This window comes from Papaver somniferum, chromosome 3, assembly GCF_003573695.1.
Source record: "Papaver somniferum cultivar HN1 chromosome 3, ASM357369v1, whole genome shotgun sequence".
Taxonomy (NCBI): domain Eukaryota; kingdom Viridiplantae; phylum Streptophyta; class Magnoliopsida; order Ranunculales; family Papaveraceae; genus Papaver; species Papaver somniferum.
The window spans coordinates 116,084,026-116,107,643 of record NC_039360.1 but is presented as its reverse complement, the minus strand read 5'-3'; the positions used below and the strand labels follow the sequence as shown (position 1 = coordinate 116,107,643).

At 36.4% G+C, this 23,618-nt stretch overlaps 1 protein-coding gene across 1 annotated transcript; it reads left to right on the top strand.

The window, feature by feature from the left end:
* Positions 1-1,062: 1,062 nt before the first annotated feature.
* LOC113362256 lies at positions 1,063-1,887 on the top strand (the record flags this gene model as incomplete). Its single annotated transcript, XM_026605184.1, has 2 exons — positions 1,063-1,357; positions 1,742-1,887. Coding segments are annotated over exons 1-2 (441 nt in total), but the record flags the coding sequence as incomplete, so codon positions are not given.
* Positions 1,888-23,618: the final 21,731 nt, after the last annotated feature.

Here is a 23,618-nt window from a genome sequence, read left to right as displayed (position 1 = left end):
AGTTTGGTGCGTAGAAAACCATAGGAGAAAGAAGAGGAAACGTTTTTTCCAGGTATGTTTTTTTTCTTCTTTGATCTCCATGATTGTTTATAGTTTGATTTGTGTACTATTTTGATTGTTTTTCATATCTTTGATCTCCATGATTGTTTATTTTGATTGTGTATAGTTTTTTTTGTGCGTACTCTCTTTCTCGGTCAAAACCCTAATAGTGTTTTTCGTATAGATTTTTCTGAAAAACATGTTCCTGCCCTGTTTGTCGAGACGATTCTGACATACCTATAAAACTCATTCCTTTGTGATATAATTTTTATGTTAAAGAGGAGTTTCTTAGCTTTGCAACCAGACCAAATTTGTTGAATTCCATCACACAATGATTTTTGTATGATATTTTGAGTAAAGACCGTGAAATCTAAAAAATTTCTGACGACGTATTCAAGTCCTGAAAACGTGATTCCTGCCCTGTTTGTCGAGACGATTCTGACGTACCTATAAAACTCATTCCTTTGTGATATAATTTTTATGTTAAAGAGGAGTTTCTTAGCTTTGCAACCAGACCAAATTTGTTGAATTCCATCACACAATGATTTTTGTATGATTTTTTGAGTAAAGACCATGAAATATAAAAAATTTCTGACGACGTATTCAAGTCCTGAAAACGTGATTTCTTCCCTGTTTGTGGAGATGATTCTGACATATCTATAAAACTCATTCCTTTGTGATATAATTTTTATGTTAAAGAGGAGTTTATTAGCTTTGCAACAAGACCAAATTTGTTGAATTCCATCACACAATGATTTTTTGAGTAAAGATTGTGAAATCTAAAATTTTCTGACGACGTATTCAAGTCCTGAAAACGTGATTTCTGCCCTGTTTGTCGAGATGATTCTGACATATCTATAAAACTCATTCCTTTGCGATATAATTTTTATGTTAAACAGGAGTTTCTTAGCTTTGCAACAAGACCAAATTTGTTGAATTCCATCACACAATAATTTTGTATGGACAGTTAGTAAAAACTTCAACAGGATGTTGCGAGCTTTAAATGCTATAGCTCCGAGGATGATGGCTAAGCCAACAAGTGCAACTCCATTTAAAATTCGTGAGAGTACACGATTTTATCCTTACTTTAAGGATTGCATTGGAGCTATGGACGGCACACATATCCCAGCAATGGTAGAGAAAAGAAATGCAGCTGTTTATCGGAATCGACATGGAATTACATCTCAAAATGTGTTAGCGGTTTGCAACTTCGACTTGGAGTTCATATACGTGCTCAGTGGATGGGAAGGGTCTGCTCATGATTCGAAAATACTTAACGACGCAATGACAAAAAGAAATGGACTGAAAATACCGCAAGGTAATTTTACTTTTATCTAATGTGAAGTTTTGAGTTTTTTGGTTAAGTTATTTTCGGGTTCTACTTGACGAAGTTTTCTTTTTGTGTTTTATTCAGGTAAATATTACTTGGGGTATGGTGTCTTTGCAAACCGACGATATTGTTTAACACCATTTCGTGGCCAACGTTATCATTTGAAAGAATTTTCTGGTACGGGTAATCATGCGAAAAAGGCTGAAGAATTATTTAACATGCGTCATGATTCTTTGAGGAATGTAGTTGAAAGATTGTTTGGTGTTGTGAAGTCTCGTTTCTTGATCTTTAAGTCTCAACCTCCATTTCCGTATCAGGTGCAAGCGGAGATAATGACAGCTTGTGCAGGCCTACACAACTTCTTACGAAAAGAACGCCGTTCAGATGAGTTTCCGGTCGAGGAAGAGGAAGATAGCCATCCATCAACGCTTGTAAATGACGACGAAATTTTGACACAACAATCTCAAGAACAACAACGTCAAGAAGCTAATGCATGGAGAAAGAGTATAGCGGATGATATGTGGGAAAATGTTCGTGAACAAAGGGAGTTAGAATTGTATGGAGACCGTTAAATTGAAGGGAAAAAAATATCTCGTTACACAAAATAATATACTATTGATACAGAGATATGATCATTTTCATTTATTTTTTTCTTTTGATTAAAGATCAATATTATTTGCAAATGAGGGTTTATTATTTCTTAAAAGAGAATGACTTAGGAGTGAACTCTCTCAAACTCCCCCAAACTCCCCCGAACTCCCTCTAATAAACTCTCTCAAAATCCCTACACTCCCCCAAACTCCCTGAACTCAAAAACACCAAACTCTCTCAAACTCCCTACACTCTCTCAAACTCTCTCAAACTCTCTGAGATTTAAAATACACTCAACTCCCCCGAAATCACTCGAGGACTAACCCCCTGTACAACTCTCAGTTTTTGTATCCGAAGAACAAGTCTTAGTTACAGCTTTAAGGATAATATCCTCTTCATTCTTGAATTGGTATTTAAGGTCAAAGATCTTTAATTTACTAACTAGAGCGCTTCTAGATAGTGTGGAAAGATCGTTTGCTTCCATGATGGCATGCTTTTTAGATTTGTATCTTGATGGTAAAGACCTTAGAGTTTTACACACAATATCTTTATCTGGAATAGTTTTTCCTAAAGCGTGAGAGGCATTCACTATTTCAGAGAGTTTTTGATCAAACTCATCAAAGGTATCGTCTTCATCCATACAAAGGTTTTCCCATTTAGAAGATAGGGTTTGAAGCCTAGTTTCTTTTTCAGAGGTATTCCCTTCAAATACTATATTAAGAATATCCCATGATTCCTTTGATGTTTTACACTTGGTTACATGATGATGGAGGTCTCGAGTTAAAGCACGAATAATGACATTCAATCTATCGGAATTTTGCTTTGCAAGCAATTTTTCTTCTTTATTGAACTCGTTTAATTCCTTTAGTCTAAACTCAGTGGTTGAGTCGTCGACCAGTACTTTTCGGTGTTCATATCCATTAATAACTAAAACCCAAGTGTTAAATTCACGAGATTGAAGAAAAGATTCCATTGTCATTTTCCACCATAGATAGTTTGAGCCATCAAACCCTGGCGGTACGTTAACTGAATCAACCATTTAATTCAAAACTTATAGGTTAGATCACGCCAAACACAGATTGTTAGATCTTTTCTTGTTTGCCTGCTCTGATACCAATTGAAAAGACGAGGGTACCCAAATACACCACAATCTTTTATTTTGATCACAACCTATACAAGACCCACTGTGTATAAACCTCTTGGAGATACAATCACTCAAGGAATATTTCAACACAATGTCCACTTGAAATAAGGCTAGGCTGAACTGGCCTAACAATGTGAGAATATCAAAGTCAAGTGGAGAAATCCAATATACTTTGTGTGATCATCTAAGGATATGAAATCGAGACAATACTACAACAAAGTGTTCACTTGATAATAGTTAAACATTATAAGACAAATATCAAGTGCCTAGTTAACGTACAAGTGTATTTAATTTAATTATAATATAAAAACAATTATAATGCGGAAATAAAGTAAAGTGCACACACCAGAATTTTGTTAACGAGGAAACCGCAAATGCAGAAAAACCCCGGGACCTAGTCCAGTTTTGAATACTCAATGAATTAAGACGCTACAAAGAGTAAACCTGGAACTTCGTTTAGACACTACTAAGTAAACTTAAATCCTAGTTACTCAGCTTCAATAGTATTCTTGATTTGATAATATCTAGCAGAACCGAAGTTCTTTATAGATATTTGTTTTGACAATATCTAGCAGAACCGAAGTTCTCAATAGATATTTGATATTAGATATCCTAGCAGAATAAGCGTTCTCTTTAGGACTTAAATCTAATCTATATTCTTAATGGTTCAATCTTTCAAGACAAGATTCCTTTGGATCGTATTCCAAACAGTAAAGGATAAACTGTTTGGTAACAAAACTCACTTTTTAATCACAATACCGAAATATATGATATATGCGTAGTTAAGGATCTTCAATTTTTAAGACCTGTTACCAGATCCAAAGTTCCTCTATTACAAGATCAAACAAGGCAATGATTACCGAAATAATCAGTCTTGATTACAAGGTTTATGATAGAATCACAAACTACTTGTTGATCTTAAAAAAGGGTTATGTTTATTAAAAATAAACAACCTCTTTGATCCCCTAAAATCAAGTTACAGAAAGTTACACCAAAAAATCAAAACACAAGAACAAAAGTCTTCAATCTTCGATTTAATCTTCGAAGTAACAACCTGCAAAAACAAACTTGATTCCTTATTGATTTGTCGCACAGAACGGAGTCTGTTAACAATGGAAAATCAAAGAATCTATCTTACGGATCTAGAAAGACTTAGATCCGTAGAAACGTTGATCTTTGATCTAGTTTGAGTGAGCCTTATATCAGAAGAGAATGTTCTCAAGATAAACAAACTAGGTGCAATCAAAGATTCAACAACCGTTAGTCAAACAAATCAATAATCGAAAACTGAAATAACAATACAATCTTCTAGTTTCCCATCAACGGTACACGCTAGAGCTTCTCAATCCCAAAGAAGACTTTAAACTGAGCGGCCGTAAGAGATTTCGCCTAATTAGGTTACTCTCCTCTCTGAATAGGCGGCTACACCAGTAACAACACAACTGAGGAAGTTTGCTGTCACGAAGGATTAGTTTGCTAGAGATGCAAACTTAGGTATTTATAGATCAAGGAAGTTTGGACACCAAGGAATTTCCAAAACCGAAAATGTTCTCAAGATATGCAATAAATAGCAAAATTCGGTTTTCATAATTTCTGTAAATAAGATGCTCAAATCTTAATGTTGAAATTATTCGCGTATCCATATCAACCAAATATATTTTCGGTATCTCTAATATTTCTAGAATAATAGAAAATTTGAAAATCTATTTTTGGATAAATTTTTGTGTTAAAAACACAAAACGTGCTCAGATTGGGTTGGGATTTGTTGAGGCCGATTGCACATGTTCATAGGATCGGTTCCCCCTTATTTATGGTATAAACTTGTAATCGGTTGCACATTTCCATAGGATCGGTTCCCATTTGCCTAAAAACGTGTTGCACATGTTCATACCATCTCAGGTGATTACTTAAGATCGGTTTCACTAATTAAAGTCATACCAATACGTAAGTCAGGTCTTTTTGAATAGTTCTACCAAGAACACAACAAGTCGTGAGCGGTTATACACAATCACACATATTGGTTGTTCATAAGATATGCAATGAATAACAAATCCAATAACGCCTGGAAATTTCCTTTTCGGTTCACAAACAAGTTTATGAACATACTTCCTTAGAACACATGTAAAACATTGTTCCCTAGGATGAAAACCTCACCTTTACCAATATACATAGTCAGAATATCATCCAAAAGATTATGTCGATGTCATATCTACGAAGTTCTAAAGATAAACATTATACTTCGTGATTCAATAAATTCCTTAGCACTTTGATCATAATAGTATAACTTTGCATGTTATGTTTTCAATCTAAAAGATTTTAAAGACACTAGATAGATATGGAACAAGTCAAGTCATAGTTACTAACCTCAAGCTGAAGGATGATGTCTTTGTTGTCTTCAATCCATCTTCAGATCTTTTTGAGTAACTGGAGCATAATACTTCTATCATTTCTAGTCTAACCTATCGAAGTTGACTGTAGTTTACATAATAGCGACTCGAGTTTTGGAACTAAATATGACAACCAATCTTGACATACCAACGCTCGGTGGGTTCAACCGAGCAGTGCTCTAACACCAATTATAAATATCGATCATACCATCTCAGGTTATTACTTAAGATTGGCTTCGCTAATAAAAGTCATACCGATACATAAGTCAGGCATTGTGAATAGTTTTACCAAGACACATAAACAAGTTATGAGAGGTTATACTAAACACACATATTGGTAATCCAAAAATTTGCAATGAATAACAATACCAATAAGCCTAGCGATTTCCTTTTCGATTCACAAAACAAGTTTATGAATTGTACTTCCTTTAAGTGAATGTAAAACATTGTTTCCTAGAGCGAAATCTTCACCCGTACCCATACATAATCACAATAACAATCATACGATTATGTCGATGTCTTATATACGAAGTTCAAAAGATAGGCGTTATACTTCGTATTATAATTCCTTAATACTATGTATAACTAGAGTATAATCATTCAGAGCTTTGCAGTTATGTTTTCAATATAACACGACTTGAAAGATATGTTAGGAATGAAACAACTTAAGTCAAAATATTACTAACCTCAAGAGGAAGGATGATGTCGTCGATGTAGCTCTTTACTTCTTCACATTCTTCTAGTCTTCGAGTAATACTTGTTAGTCTCATATCCTAATAACTTTCTATCTAACCTGTACGAAGTTGACTCTAGTAAATAATCAAGCGACTCTTTAAATGAGTTTTGGTTCACTAAAATATGACAACCAAACTTGATATACCAATGCTTGGTAGGTTCAACCGAGCAATGCTCTAACAATATCCCCCTTTGTCAATTTTAGTGACAAAACTCTTACGCGTATGGATAAACAAATTACAAGAATTCATTAAACATACGCTTGATTCCAAGTTTCAGCAGCACAATAACCTGCATATATTTAATCCATAAATACCGTTGTTGACATTATAATAACAAAGCTAATACTCCCCCTAAAGGTGAGATAGGTAGATTTTCAATCCACACATCTTTGTTATTTCCTATTGTAGTCCATATAACCACAAATCATCATATGATATGTTACCCCCCCTTAGTCTATGCTTTACTCTTTCGTTAGATATAACGTTTAAGCACCATTGTCCTTTCCTTAGTGATACCATATCACTTGTTTAATCCATATATTTCTCCCCCTTTTTTCACAAAATGACAAAGGTACGGGCAAATAAAGGACAAACCGAAAGGATCTTACAAATCTTAAAAGACTTGCAACCTATAAGAGTTAAGCACGAGGGTTCCACACACCATTTTAGATAACCAATATCAAAACCGAAATTACAAAGTAATTTTATTTTGATATGTTATCAAGAAAACAATTGCCCGGAGCAATTTTTCCTAATAGTTTAGCAAATTAAAAATTGACTAAGTACCTTAGTTCTTTTGCTAAACTGATTGCACAAATACAATCGCTTGTTTGATAAGACCAAAATAAAGATCAGAATTAACTCTATTTTTCTCACCAGGTTCTAATTTTCGAACAATAACTTAGACCTTTCACTTTAAACAAGACAAGTACTAGGTTAGTTAACTAGTATTTCTTATTAAGGCATTCGCTTAGACTTGAATAAACGAATCCTCCATTTTGATAAGTCTAACTAAGATCAGAATTAACTTAGTTTCTCTTATCCGGAATCAAATTGGACTAAACAATTGATCCCTAAAACCTTTTGTTAAGCCATAAACAATTCATACAAACCAAATAAATCAACTTGCATAATTATTTATATTAACTGGAAGCAATTGAAACAAACATAGACATTAAAGCACCGCAATTGCACCGAAATTTCGTTAAGCCTAAACAATTGATACCAAACAATAAAGCAAGATAACAATAGTTTTTCTCAACCGGAAACAATTGAACCACACACACATACATACACAAACAAATGGAATAAACATCAATTGTACCGAAATTTTGTTAAGCAAAAGCAAAATATATGCAATAAAATCAGGCTTTTCTTAAACAGGAAAACGATTAACTAACAAATTCGTTACCTCAAGCTATGCATCCTCTTCTCCTTTTTCTTTGCATATTTTCGGGGAGGAATATCACTGTGTCGTCATCCTCTTGCAAGAAAAAAGAACAACAACAAAAACCAACCTTTACCAGAGAAAAGTTGAAAATCGGTTTTAACTAATGCGATACAAAAGTTGAAAACCCGAAACACATATGCTTTTATGCTAAACCAAAAATGATTCAACATATTGTGACCTTTTCACACATGAGTTTCAATCGGAACCCCTTATGATCCTTTGATAAATCCTACCATCATAGGCTAAAACTCAATCCCGCTAAATCAAAAAGTCACCCAAACCGTAAGGGTTCACATAATATGAGATCGAATATTAAGTTTATGAAAACCGAAATCAGACATCCCATAAACACATAGCAATAAAATAAAGCATTCAAGCACAGGTTATGTAATCGAAAAACTATCACAAGAAAAATTATAAAATAATAATTTTATTCATAAATAATAGATAGTTTTATTCAAAATTGACCTTATCAAATGTTGAAAGAAATCAAAAACTGATGTCTATTTTCCTGGATTAAGTCTTACATTATGTAACTTAATCTCTAGTGGTGCTCTTATTGTTTACTAGGTTTCATCAGTACTCAAACTTTTGAAGCATGTCTCGAGAGACTTGTCTGCAACCACTTCCTGTTTTTCAAGTTCTTAAATTAGAACCATGAGTTCAGCGGGAACACTTCTTGTTTGATCAATTCTTTCTTTGAGCCAATCTTGATGTTGAACTGTCATTATGAGATTGGTTCTCAGTTCTTCAAAACCTTGGATATAGTGAATCATACTATCAGAAGGAATCCACTTGGTTTCGGTTGGATCTTGAAAGTTGTAAGCCAACAGACATGACTCATCTTGAGATCCATATGAACTATCTGAATCATAATCAGACATGATTTTTGATATGTTTTTCTTCTTCCTTTCTGTATTGATTCCTTGACAATCCTTAACCTTTTGAGCTTCCTCCTTATTATCCCTTGTGACACTGCGAGTTATTGGAGGCATGCTCGGTTATTTAAATAGGGATTGATCAGGGTTTCAGAATACAAGCAAGAGATAGTTTCTCTTTAATAAAAGACAACTCTTGGATCAAAAATATCAGGAAATTCCGAAAATATTAAAAAGAATATATTCAGTGTCCTTTGTCCGAACTTCTCATGCTGGAAGGTTTATTAAAATTCGAAAATTCTAAATAAAACCTATTTTTGGAAGAACATGTTAAACATGAAAAATTTTTAGACAGACATGGATTCGCAGTCATCCATAAATTGTCACAGACTTTTTGATAAACAAACACACAAAAAAAAGTGCTCTCGTTTTATTGTGCTTTTCCCATCCATAATTAAGAGCACGAAAGAGGATGAGAGTGCACAAATATTGATACAACTAAGTTGTACCGGAGTAAGATTTTTCTAGCTTACAACAAGTATTAGAGACATAGTTCATGTTTCTCTTTGGAAATTTCTGCCCAAGATATTTTCTCCCAAGAAGATGATCCTTTCTTGATCTAACAACATGATCATTAGGAGAAACTGTACTGACGTGAGAATTTTCAGAGAAGGATAAATCTCTCTTAATTCTATCAATGAGATTTTCATAAGATTTTCTCATTCTAAGGATTTCCTTATGATGCACATCAACATGATTGTCTGGAACAATTATTGGAAATTCATGATTGTTTCCATTGGCAGAGATTCTCTCTTTTCCTTTCTTATGGAGTCGTTCTTCATCAAAACAATAACTGTTTCGATATGGGTGAGGATGAACCTTTTTCCAGAAGCGATTATCAACTCTTACTTCTGATTCTTTTAAGTTGACTTTATCGAAATGTGGTAAATTCTGTCTTTCTACTGAGGAATGATCTTTCAGTTTTTTAAGACAAGAAACTTCTTTCAATATTTTTACCACTGTATTTTGAAGAAGTATAAGTTTCCTGTCAAGTGACTGAAAGTTGTATTCCTTAATATCACGAACATGGAGTCGGTTCAAAGTTTCCTTTGGACAAGATTTCATCTGATCATCAGTAGATATAGAAGCTGGTTTCTCATCCTCTTCTGACTTGATGTAGTTAGGCAAACTACCATCATCATGATCTGTTTCGGATGTGATCAAAAAAGTTTTGTTATCACAATATCTCAAAGTCGATCAAGGACCTTTGATTTCTTCATCAGAAGAAATTACAGTAGAATCATTAGTCAGAGTCATAGGATGTGTCTCTTTAAGATGATCATTAGGAGAAACTGTACTGACGTGAGAATTTTCAAAGAAGGATAAATCTCTCTTAATTCTATCAATGAGATTTTCATAAGATTTTCTCATTCTAAGGATTTCCTTATGATGCACATCAACATGATTGTCTGGAACAATTATTGGAAATTCATGATTGTTTCCATTGGCAGAGATTCTCTCTTTTCCTTTCTTATGGAGTCGTTCTTCATCAAAGCAATAACTGTTTCGATATGGGTGAGGATGAACCTTTTTCCAGAAGCGATTATCAACTCTTACTTCTGATTCTTTTAAGTTGACTTTATCGAAATGTGGTAAATTCTGTCTTTCTACTGAGGAATGATCTTTCAGTTTTTTAAGACAAGAAACTTCTTTCAATATTTTTACCACTGTATTTTGAAGAAGTATAAGTTTCCTGTCAAGTGACTGGAAGTTGTATTCCTTAATATCACGAACATGGAGTTGGCTCAAAGTTTCCTTTGGACAAGATTTCATCTGGTCATCAGTAGATATAAAAGATGGTTTCTCATCCTCTTCTGACTTGATGTAGTTAGGCAAACTGCCATCATCATGATCTGTTTCGGATGTGATCAAACAAGTTTTGTTATCACAATCTCTAAAAGTCGAGCATGGACCTTTGATTTCTTTATCTATGATCTCATTTTTAAGAAGATTTGACTCTGTCTTTAATATTAGCACTTTTGTAGACAGAGATTTTATAGGCTTTAGGAGTTTTACTAACTCTTTATCAGCATCTTCTTTTCCATCAGAGAACGACTCAGATGTACTCTTAATTTTCGTAACTCCTAGATCATGGGTCAACGAATTGGTAACATCTTCAACTTTTGAGTATTCATACTCTTGCATAACGTTAACTGAATCAGACATAGATTCAATTATTATAGGTTGGATCGCACCAAACACATATTGGTAGATATTTTCGTGTTTGCCTGCTCTGATACCAATTGAAAATACGAGAGTACCCAAATATACCTCAATCTAAAACTTTTCCACCTATAAGTCCTTTATCCGAAAGTGATTGTCTATGGACTGAGTCGAGACAATACAACGAATCAGTTCACGCTTCGTGTGATCGTCTATGGATACGAGATCGAGACAATACGATAACAAGATAACTTGTGTGATTGACTATGGATACAAGATCGAGACAATGCAACAACGAAGTATGATTACTTGATAATAGGTTCGAACTTAAACAAACACTATAGGATTGTTATCAATGTTGATAATGGTTTTTAGTTCAAGGGATAAAATTGTAAACCATGTATTTAATGCGTTGTCACCCTGCAAAGGAACAAAATCCATTTAAAAGCAATGAGTGCTTAAGCCTCTTCGCTCACATATGTATTGAGCAATTCAATATATCTGTATATATGAAATTTACTCAGAATGGTGCGTGCAACAACAATCCCAAAATATTCTGTGAATTTTATCTTCCACCGACATTATTCACTAATGCATTGCCTGCCTAGTATTTTCCTATGCAATGTTCCCAGCCGAACTTTCAATATTGGCATGACGTGACGATTAATGTTCGCTCGCAGTGGAGTAGCATGAATCTCCTGAAGTGTCCGTATTGAGACCTGCATGAAAACACTCACGTAGGCCACATCACTCTCTATAAAGAGATCAACGTGTTTACACACTTTTTAATTAAAAGTTAGTGCGATCAAACACGTTTAAATTCCTTAAGGAAAATCTAGACTGTCCATATCAGTCTTAAAAAACGATCACGGCCACACGATTTTGCCACACAATTCAACAGGCCTAGCCTAATCCTAGCGGAACTAGGTGATCATCATGATGACCACCGACGGGCCCACTTACATGCCGACCGAACAGATTCCATCTAGTACACCCGCAAGCACTTCGAACGTTAACCCTAATATGGGTGTTCGTGCTATTTGAAAAATAAGCTCAAACGAGCTAAGACCGGTAAAAAACGGTCCCAAATACATCATGACCGTCCAACTTAGCCAGCCTAGTTGGACGGCTGAGATCTTCCTTGGAATAATCAAATAGGCGCCATCATACCCATTGGCATCCCAACTTCTCCCTTGGTCGACCGACCTGCCCGCGACAAGTCTAGAGGGCGTCAGATCATTTTCCCAAACTAGGGCGAACGCGTTATTCCAAAGCCCTAATTTGGGTTGCGACATCATACAACTATCGCAAATCATCACATCCATCCAACTTAGCCATCCAAGTTGGACGGCCTAGGTCGTATCCCGCACGATTAAAGAGATACCAATGCGTTCACCGCCGGCCCAATTTCATTCCCGGTCGATCAACTTGCTCATGGGAAGTCAATGACGCATCAAACTGTTCGATCGAACTAGGGTGGACGCGACCGTTTTAAAACCCTAATTTATATTTGCGGCAATATGCTACGGTCGCAAATCGATCATGACCACCCATCTTTGCCAGCCGAATCGAGTGGCTTAGATCTAATTTTAGATGGCCCATGAGATGTCAGCGTGCTCACAAGCTGCCCGTCTTTGCACATGATCGATTGGCCTGTTCAAATCAGCGCCCAGCGCTTTGCACACTCAAACAGGGACAAAAACAAGTGTTATTTGTTAGAGCATAGCTCGGTTGAACCCACCAAGCATTGGTATGTCAAGTTTGGTTGTCATATTTTAGTGAATCAAAACTCATGTTAAGAGTCGCTTGATTATATACTAGAGTCAACTTCGTATAGGTTAGCTTGAAAGTATTAGGATATGAGACAGTACAAGTATTGCGAAGACTTGAAGATGTGAAGAAGTAAGAATCTACAACGACAACATCATCCTTCCACTTGAGGTTAGTGATATTTGACTTGAACTGTTTCATTCCCTAATGTATCTTTCAAGTCGTGCATATTGAAAATGAAACTGCGAAGCATGAACATTCTAAATAGACATAGTATTAAGGAATACAATATGAAGTTTATTGCTTAACCATTAAACTTTGTAGATAAGACATCGACATAATCGTTTAAATGCTATCGTGATTATGTATAGGTATTAGGTGAAGATTTCATCCAAGGAAACAATGTTTTAAATGTGTTGTAAGGAAGTAAGTTCATAAACTCGTTTATGAATCGAAAAGGAAATCTCCAGGCGTTATTGGGATTGTTATTCATTGCATATCTTGTGAACATCCAATATGTGTGATTTATTATAATCGCTCACGACTTGTTTGTGTTCTTGGTAAAACTATTCACAAAGGCCTAACTTATGCATTGGTATGACTTTTATTAGTGAAACCGATCTTAAGTAATCACTTGAGATGGTATGATCGAATTTGTGATTTGTTGAACCGAATATGGGTAAAGGGGAACCATCCTATGAAGAGGTGCAACACATCACAAAGGGGAATCGATCCTTGTATGAGGTGCATCAAGTTTGTAGCAGAAAGGGAAACCGATCCTATGGACATTTGCAACACGTTTTTAGGAAAAAGGGAACCAATCCTATGGACATGTGCAACACATATGAGTTAGATACCATATATATGTGGGGAACCGATCCTAGTACCTAGTCAACCGAATTTTGGAAAGCTAGTGTGACTATGCACATTAGTCACATGGAGGTAGAACCGAAACTTGTTTTGGTAGAACCGTTAAACCCATCATTTGTGATTGAGTGTTTCTTAATCAATCGCATAGTTCTTGAAAGTCAGGTGAACCAATTCTAAACTTGTTTCGAAGTGTGGCAAATCGGTTTCAAGGTTGTAAGTATGAAAGAGGACTTACAAAGTAAGGATGTCGGCATACTTTAAACATGTACAGTAATGTTTATCTTTTATTGTTCAAAGTTATTCCTTAATAGCTACAGGAAGAAAATCCCAGGATCGAAATATAAATAAGTTAAGAATCTTTTAATTAAGGTTGTTAATTTTATTTTAGGAAAATGAGAATTAGTAATGTGCATTTACTAGTTGAGATTTTCCAAAGAGATTTTCGGTCATTATTTTGGACAGAGCATTTCCAGGAATTATAGAAACCGAATTTGGAATATATTGAATATCTTTGAGAATATTTTTGGTTTTGGAAATTCCTTGGTGTCCAAACTTCCTTGTCTATAAATACTTGAAGTTTGCATTTCTAGAAAACTAATCCTTCTTGACAACAAATTTCCTCGGTTGTGTTGTTACTGGTGAAGCCGCCTATTCGGAGAGGAGAGTAACCTAATTAGGCGAAATCTCTTACGGCCGCTCAGTTTAAAGTCTTCTTTGGGATTGAGAAGCTCTACGAGTACCGTTGGTAGGAAACTAATTGCGGTTTATCTTATGTTTTCGATTGATTTGATTGACAGTGGTTGAACTTTGTTGCACCTATTTTATTTATGCTTGAGAATATTCTCTTCTGATATAAGATTCTCTCAAACTAGATCGAAGTTTCGATAGGGATCTTTAGACTATTTTTAGTGCTAAAGACGATCTTGTGATAATCCATTGATAACAGACTCCGTTCTGTGCGTGATTGATCACAAGAGGTTCAAGTTGTTGTGTGCAGGTTTTTATTGAAGATCTAAGAAGATTTGAAGACAAATAAGATATTGAAGATTTCTGATTTGGGATTCATAATCTTTGGTGTGCACAATACTTGTTTCGGTATAAGAGGATCCAACTATAATCGGTTTATCCTTGTGGTAGATTGGATTGATTAGTTGTGTAGATCGACATTAATACAATTCTTTGTGATTAAAAGTATTGACTGAAAAATCTTAACAATTACCTTTGGTGATTGAACATAAGATAGATCTAAGAACCTGACGAAGGAGTTTATGTTAAGATAAACAAAAGAGCCTTTGTCCGACTCACATCACTTGGTTGGATAGAGTTGATACCAAACAGATTTGTTGTTCCTATACTCTTTATAATACGAACCAAAGGAATTGTTCCAAGTACGTGACTTATTCATAAGTTGGAGGCGTGGGAATACAGACGGAACTAGGTGAACTATAGGTTTAGTTGCTTGGTCTCAACTATACGAAGTTGGTTTAATTTTGTATAGCGGCTTAATCCTGAGATTATTCAATTCTGGACAAGGTCCCGGGGTTTTTATGCATTTGCGGTTTCCTCGTTAACAAGATCTTGCTGTGTCATTTACTTTATATTTCCGCATTATAATTATTTTATTATAATTAAATTAAATTACACAAACGTTAATTCTTATTTACTTGATAAGCAATCCTATTGTGTTTGGTTAAGTACGAACCCTTTTATCAAGTAAACATACTTCGTTGTTGTATTGTCTCGATCTCGTATCCATAGACGATCACACGAAGTTTGAACCGGTTAGTTGCATTGTCTCGACTCAGTCCATAGACAATCACTTTCGGAGAAAGGAATTATAGGTAGGAAAAGTTTTAGCTTGAGGTATATTTGGGTAACCTCGCCTTTTCAATTGGTATCAGAGCAGACAAACATGAAAAGATCCAACAATCTGTGTTTGGTGCGATCCAACCTATAAGAAATTGAATCCAATGGATGATTCAGTTAACGTAGAGCAAGAAGGTGATATACTTCAGAATTGATGTTTGTTTTCAAAACCTGATAAACAGCTCAGCACTGTTAGTTTTCCGGTGGAACACATCTCAGGAAATATTAACCATGATGAGTTAATACAGAAACAAATACTTGTGGCAAACAATTTAGATTCAGAAGACTGTAATGAGATTAAATTTTTCATAAATCTTGCTGAAAAATATAATCTAACGGATAATGTATATTATCCATCTTCCGAAAAGCTCGTCAGAGAATCATTGATTCATGAAAATGCCGAATCTAAAGAACTTGATGTTGCTCAAGCCAAAAGGAGTATATTAGTTAAAACAAGGATATGCGATTCTAATCTCCAGAATCTCTTAACTAATATACTATGTCATGATTCTAATAGTCTAACCACCTACAAGAATCAAGATAGATGTGCTTTAAGGGATAATCCTTTGACTAGAATCCGATCAACATCATCCAATGATGATTATCTCTTAAACAAAGAAAAAGATCAACTCTTGAATACAAAAAACAAATGATTTCAGATCATGCTGCTTTGTTGTTGATCAAGTGTCTAAAATAGACTCCAGGAAACAATATCATCAAATGATGATGTCATATTCCAAGGAATTCCTGGGTCGATATAAGAATTCTGGTTATTTAGCAACTCAAAAAACTTCAAGTCACGCTTATGTTTTTGATCATCGATCTGATCATTCTGTTAAGTCATACCACTCCAGTTGTGACACAGTGAAAAAAGTTTACTCTTGGAAGAATCCTAGAAGGATAGATGTTCAAAAATATCACGATGGATCATGTTCCATAAAATCTGAGCTATCACTAGCTCACTCCAACAAATGATGTTAGTCTGTGGAATTTCCCTAGATGTGCTCAATTCAAACAAAAAGGGAAGTTCTTTAAAAAGACACAAGAACATGAAGATTGTATTATATTATACTCTTGAATATCTAAAGTGTTTTTCTATACTTGGATTTCTATTTTTAGAAAAATATTTTGATCCTTGGAAAGTCCATGAGAAAAGTTGGGAAAAATATTTTCAAAACTTCTGGGTTATACTGGTTTGGAAAAAAAACTCTATGATGTTTCCGAAATTTTATATTTTCACAAATAAAAAATACCGTGGTTAGGTATTACAATCTTGGTAACCAAGTTTGGGTTATTATATAAATCCTCTATAGGACCGATCCTTCTTCTGTCCACGGAAAAAGATGGGTGAAAATAATATTGACATTGTATCTCAACTTCGAAAACTTGAGACCTTTCCAGTTGAGTTCAAATGCTACTTCTCAAACGAACATAAAAAGAATCATATTTTTTGAGCTTATGCTTATACTAATGGGAGATTTTGAAGTCGCTCGTGATCTTTTGGAAACTGCAGTGGTGAATAAAAAACTGCTCGAGTCAAACCTCTTGAAGTCGATTGTGGAATTGAATCTTCTGAAACAAAGACTCAATCATCTGAAAGAGAAAAGAAGACTCAAGAATCAAAACACCGAGGAATCATCGGTAAATAATAGAAGCACCACTAGAGATTAAGCTATTTGCTGTAATACTTAATCAAGGAAAATAGACATCAATTTTTGATTTCTTTCAATGATTGTATTAAGTCTATTATGAATAAAACTATTATGAATAAAATTATTTGATATATAATTTTCCTTGTGATGGTTTTGATTTACATAGCATGTGATTGAATGCTTTATTATTGCTATGGATGTTTATGGGATGTTTGATTTCGGTTTTATTACCTTGATATTCGATCTCATAATATTGTGAACCCTTATGGTTTGGGTGACTTTTTGATTTAGCAGGATTAAGTTCTAGACCATGTTGGTAGGCTTTATCAAAGGATCATGAGGGGTTCTGGTAGAAACAATATGTGTAAAAGTCACAGTATGTTGAATCGGTTTTGGTTTAACATAAAAGAATATGAGTTTCGGCGGTTTTCAACTTGCAATTGTTAAAACCGATTTTCAACCTTTCTATGGTAAAGTTTGGTTGTTGTTATTCTTTTGTTTTTCATAAGGATGATAACATAATGATATTTCGATATCAATTCTCCCTGGAAGAAAATGCAAACATATTGGAGAAGTGGATGCGAAATTTGAGGTAACAATATTGTTAGTTAATTGTTTTCCTGTTTAAGAAAAGCCTGATTTTTATTTTCATATATATTTTGCTTTTGCTTAACAAAATTTCGGTACAATTGATATTTTATTCCATGATGTGTGTATGGATGTGTGTGTGATTCAATTTGTTCCGGTTAAGAAAAAATATTGTTATCTTTCTTTAATGTGTGGTATCAATTGTTTAGGCTTACAAAATTTAGGTGCAATTGCGGTGTTTTAATGCTTATATTGACTCAATTGCTTCCGGTTGAGGTGAATAATTTTGCAAGTTGATTTATTTGGTTTGTATGAATTATTTATGGCTTAACGAAAGAAAAGGTTTACGGGATGGATTGTTTAGTCCAATTCAATTCCGGATAAGAGGGGCTAAGTTTATCTTAGTTAAACTTATCAAAGTGGAGGTTTCGGTTATTCAAATCTAATCGAATGCCTTCGCAAGAAATGCTAGTTATCTAACCTAGTACTTGTCTTGTTTTAAAACTTAAAGGTCTAAGTTATATGGATAATTAGAACCTGATGAGAGAAATGAAGTTATCTTTATTTTGGTCTTATCGAATGAAGCGGTTGTATTTGTATAATCGGTTTAGCAAAGGGACTAAGTTACTTAGTTGATTTTTGTTTTGCTAAACTAAACTGGGAAAATTGCTTCGGGCAATTGTTTCCTGGATAACATATCAAAACAAATTACTTTGTAGTTTCGGTTTTGATATTGGTTACCAAAAATGGTGTATGGAACCATCGTGCTTAACTCTATAGGTTTGCAAGTCTATTTTGAGATTTGTAAGATTCTTTTCTTGTTGTCCTTTATTTTTTCGTTTCTTTGTCATTTTGTGACAAAAAGGGGGAGAAATATATGGAGTAAACAAGTGATACTGGTATTGATTTTATAAAGGTTGGTATCACTAAGGAAAAGAACATTTGTGCTTAAACGTTTATCTAACGAAATAATGAAAGCATAGACTAAGGGGGAGTAGCATATCATATTAATTGGTATCACAAAGACGTGCGAATTGATGAAATCTACCTATCTCGCCTTTATGGGGAGTAATATTCTTTGTTATTATAATGTCAACAGTGGCATTTAAGGATTGAATGTATACAGGTTATTGTGCTGTTGAATTCGGGAATCAAGCGTATGTGTAATGAATTCTTGTAATTTGTTTATCCATATGATTGTAAGAGTTTTGTCACTAAAATTGATAAAGGAGGAGATTGTTAGAGTATAGCTCGGTTGAACCCACCAAGCGTTGGTATGTCAAGTTTGGTTGTCATATTTTAGTGAATCAAAACTCATGTTAAGAGTCACTTGATTATGTACTAGAGTCAACTTCGTATAGGTTAGCTTGAAAGTATCAGGATATGAGACATTACAAGTATTGCGAAGACTTGAAGAAGTGAAGAATTAAGAAGCTACAACGACAACATCATCCTTCCACTTGAGGTTAGTGATATTTGACTTGAACTGTTTCATTCCCTAACGTATTTTTCAAGTTGTGCATATTGAAAATGAAACTGCGAAGCATGAACACTCTAGATAGACATAGTATTAAGGAATACAATATGAAGTTTATTGCTTAACCATTAAACTTTGTAGACAAGACATCGACATAATCGTTTAAATGTTATCGTGATTATGTATGGGTATGAGGTGACAATGTTTTACATGTGTTTTAAGGAAGTAAGTTCATAAACTCGTTTATGAATCGAAAAGGAAATCACCAGGCGTTATTGGGATTGTTATTCATTACATATCTTGTGAACATCCAATATGTGTGATTTAGTATAACCGCTCACGACTTGTTTGTGTTCTTGGTAAAACTATTCACAAAGGCCTGACTTATGTATTGGTATGACTTTTATTAGTGAAACCGATCTTAAGTAATCACCTGAGATGGTATGATCGAGTTTGTGATTTATTGAACCGAATCTGGGTAAAGGGGAACCGATCCTACGAAGAGGTGCAACTGTTTGAGGGTAAAAATTGGTTCTGCTGTTTTTGGTAAATTTGGGTGTGTTGATGAGAAATGAATGAAACCCTAAATAATGCACTGTACGGTAGTACTTTTAGATTCGAGAGATCAATCTGTAAGACTCTGGCCTAAACCAAGAAATTGTCGTTCCAGATTCAATTCGGTCACAAAGTGAAGGAGAATGGGTTGATCTTAGGGAGGGAAGCGAAGAAGGTGTTTGAGATCAAAATGTTGAATTATGAAGGTGTGGCTGTTTTATGACTTGTATCAGAATGTGGTACTGGCTTGCATAATGTAAGCTATCAGCTCTTGGTGTTTTCTGGATACTCTGTTGATAACACTTGTTTTCTTGTTGTTGTCGAAATAGGTTGAAAACCTATTTATACAAGTCATTTGAGCGCACACCTGATCTCGTAGGAAGTGGAGAAGATTACGTAATGGAGTAGTGGTGTTGTGTAGGAGGTGGTGATCATCACATGGTCACACCTTCACGCACTTCTCTCATTGTCGTTAACCGTTTGTCGTTTCCTGACACGTTCTTGTAATGGGCACGTTGCATGCTGTACGTTGTAAACCGCCATACCAATACCCCAGTAAGTATCCCCCAATTCGTGACATGTTTGATGTCTCGAATAAGTGGGTCAAGTCGTGGTACTTGCCGCAAAGGATAGCATATGGTGCTATTAGGTTAAACATCTAAGTTTTTTATGAGGCCGATATAAAATATCGTATGTATTCGATGCTGGTAAAGCATAGCTTTTAAGCAGCTTAAGATAATCGATGTACATTGAGCATCGTTGTTTTAGAGCTTGTCTAAATTAGTCGCGAGTCGATCGTCTTAAAAGAAGAGCGTGACCGGACACCTTTTGGCAATAGTTTGGTAGCTCTAGGGATGAGCTACTTCTTGGTCGATCAATCCATGTAGGCGAGTGGCGGATGGTAGCCATTCTAAAATCCTATCGGTTGATCTAAATTAGATTCAGATCGTTCAAATCGGCTGGCCAAGTTGAGTGGTCGAGACAATTTGTGGCAGTTAATGACTGTTGTTGAAGCAGCACGAAGGGCCATCTTTGGGAGATCGTCCGGGATCGCACGGGTGAGCCGTAGCTCGGTCGATCGCTCCTTGCAGGAGGGGGATGGCCGGTGATCATTGAGGTACCTCATTGATCGCCTAATATTTGATCCAAGCCGTCCGAGCAAGATAGCGAAGTTGAACGGACGAGATAGTTTTTTGCGGCAGATGTTTGCCGCCGCTGATTTAGGGTTTGTAAACCGTGCGGCCAAACCTAGTTTGGTTAGTCGAACCAAAGCGCTGAGCGCTAATTTGAATAGGCCGATCGGCCATGTTTAAAGACGAGCCGCTAGTGAGTGTGTTGACATCTCCTAGGTCATCTAAAATCGGATCTAAGCCACTCGATTCGGCTGGCGAAGATGAGTGGTCATGATTTATTTGCGACAGTAACATACTGCCACAAACATGAATTAGGGTTTAGAACGGCCGCGACTACTCTACTTCAATCGAGCAATTTGATGTGTGATTGACTTCCCTTGGGCAAGTCGATCGAGTGGGAATAGAGTTGAGCCGGCGGTGAACTCATGCGCACCTCCTTGATCGTCTGAAATACGATCTATGCCGTCCAACTAGGCTGGCTAAGTTGGACAGATGTGATGATTTTGCGACACTAATTATTGCCGCAACCCAAAACTTAGGGTTTTGAAATAACGTGTTTGCTCAAGTTTGGGCAAACGATTGAGCGCCCTATAGGCTTGCCGCGGGCAGGTCGATTGACCAAGGGGGAAGTTGGGACGCCAATGAACATGCCAGCACTTTCTTAATCATTTGTAGGAAAATCCAGGTGGTCCAACTAGGCTGGCAAAGTTGCACGATTAGGATGTTTCTGAGACCGTTTTGGCCGGTCTAGCTCGTTCGAGCTCTCTTCTTCAACAACGCGATCACCCATGTTTGGGGTTGGCGTTCAATAACGTTGAAGCATGTTAGATGAAGTCCGACCGGTCAGGGTATTAAGGGCCCGCCGACGGTCATCGCGATAATCGCCTATTTCAGCCAGGGCTTGGCTAGGCTTGTTGAATTGCGCGGCCGAATTGTGTGGCCGTGATCATTTTGAGACTGATATGGACAGTCTAGAGTTCCCTTAAGGAATTTAAACATGTTCGATCGAGCTATCTTTAATTAAAAGTGCGTCGATATGAAAATCTCAGAGAGTGATGTAGCCTGCGTGGGTATTTTCATGTAAATCTCAATACTGGCACTTCGGGAGATTCATGCTACTCTGCTGAGAGTGAACACTTAATCGTCATGTCATGTCAATATTGAGAATTCGGCTGGGAACATAGCATATACAAATACTAGGCAAGTCATGCATTAGTTGGTAATGCTGGAAAAAATAGAATTCACATAATATTTGGGATCGCTAATACGCGCACCATTCTGAGTGAATTTCATATATATATATATATATATTTTTGAATTGCTCAATGAGAGAGGAGAGTTTTTTGCACTCGTCACTCTTCAAATGGCTTTACCCCTTGCAGGGTGACATCGCATTAAATACTGGTTTTACAATTATAGCCTTGAACTAAAAACCACCATCAACATTAAGTCCCCTGCTTAGCACGTAATAGTTACACTATTGCGGGGTAAGCACTAGATGGTGACATATAAAGGTAAAACTTATGAGACAAAGTTAGATGTTACCAGGAGAGATGGGTCGGCCTGTCTTTGGAACATGTCACGTTCAAGAGGCGTCCATGTAAGCGTTCCCCTAGCATGATGTCGGTTGGCCTCAGGTATATTAGGCATACTGTTGGTTGGGATCTCAAAATGCATTCCAAGTCCCTTTTACATCTGAGTATCGTTCGAGAGCGTGTCCAAGCTTTCATGGCTTATTCATGACGATGTCATAATCCTCGACTTTGATGTGGACAAGCCTTGTCATGAGGAATATCCTTAAAAGTCTATTGAAGCAGCTCCCAAAGAGAACGTTGATGCAGCTTACGAGAAGGGTGTTGAAGCGAATCGAGAGGATGTTGAAGCAGCTCCTAGAGAGGACTCTAGTGAAGGCGCCATTGGCCCTGGCGTTGACGACACTTCTTTGATGTTTAGTAGTCTGCGGTTAGAGCCAGGGCTTGATCGAACAATAATCCTCCATTCATGCTGCTTTTATGATTTTATGTTTCCAGTTGGATGAGTGAATGAAATCTCCCTACTAAGAAATCCAAATTCCTAGAAAGATCCCACAATGTCTTGAAACTTTAGACGTAGCTTTCCTAGGTAAGGTTAGAGTAGATCCTGTGTACATGATTCTGCAATCTGAACTCTCCCATTCTTTTCTTTGATATTCCCCTTGTAGACTACACGCTTCTTGAGGATTTGTGGCGTGCCAACTAGGTATGTAGAAAAATGGACGCTGTGCCGCGAATCTTTAAGAACTTCCTTCAAGCGACATCTTTTGAACCATCTTCTGAATCTTGGATGGTTGTATGGAATGGGATGCGATGAGCAGTCTCCAGTTACACTTCAGATTCGATGGCGTGGCTAGACACGTGAAAACATCTCCGATTTGTACTTTGGAGTCTTTGATGCACATGCGCGTCTTCCTGTTGAGAATTTTCTGTGGCTCGTAAATCTTCAACAGTGATGATTGCTGATATTAGAAATAAACCGGTTGAGGGACGTAAAGGCATCCTGTACTGGCAGTCCTCAGGTGTAATTATTCCGAGCTTATTTTCTCTTGAAAGACGTACTTCCATTGCATTTGCTGGTAAGGTGTTGAAGTGGATTCGACCTCTGAAGAGAGCGCTGAAGTGGCTTCGGGAGAGAGAGCGTTGAAGCGGCTTCGGGAGAGAGCATGTGTTGAAGCGGCTTCTGAAGCGTGCGTTGAAGCGGCTTCTTCTGGAGAGATCGTTGAAGCGGCTTCAGGAGAGAGCGTTGAAGTGGCTTCAGGAGAGAGAGTGGAGCGGCTTCAGAAGCGTGCGTTGAAGCGACTTCTTCTGGAGAGAGCGTTGAAGCGGCTTCAGGAGAGATCGTGGAGCGGCTTTAGGAGTGTGCGTTGAAGCGGCTTCTTGAGCGTGCGTTGAA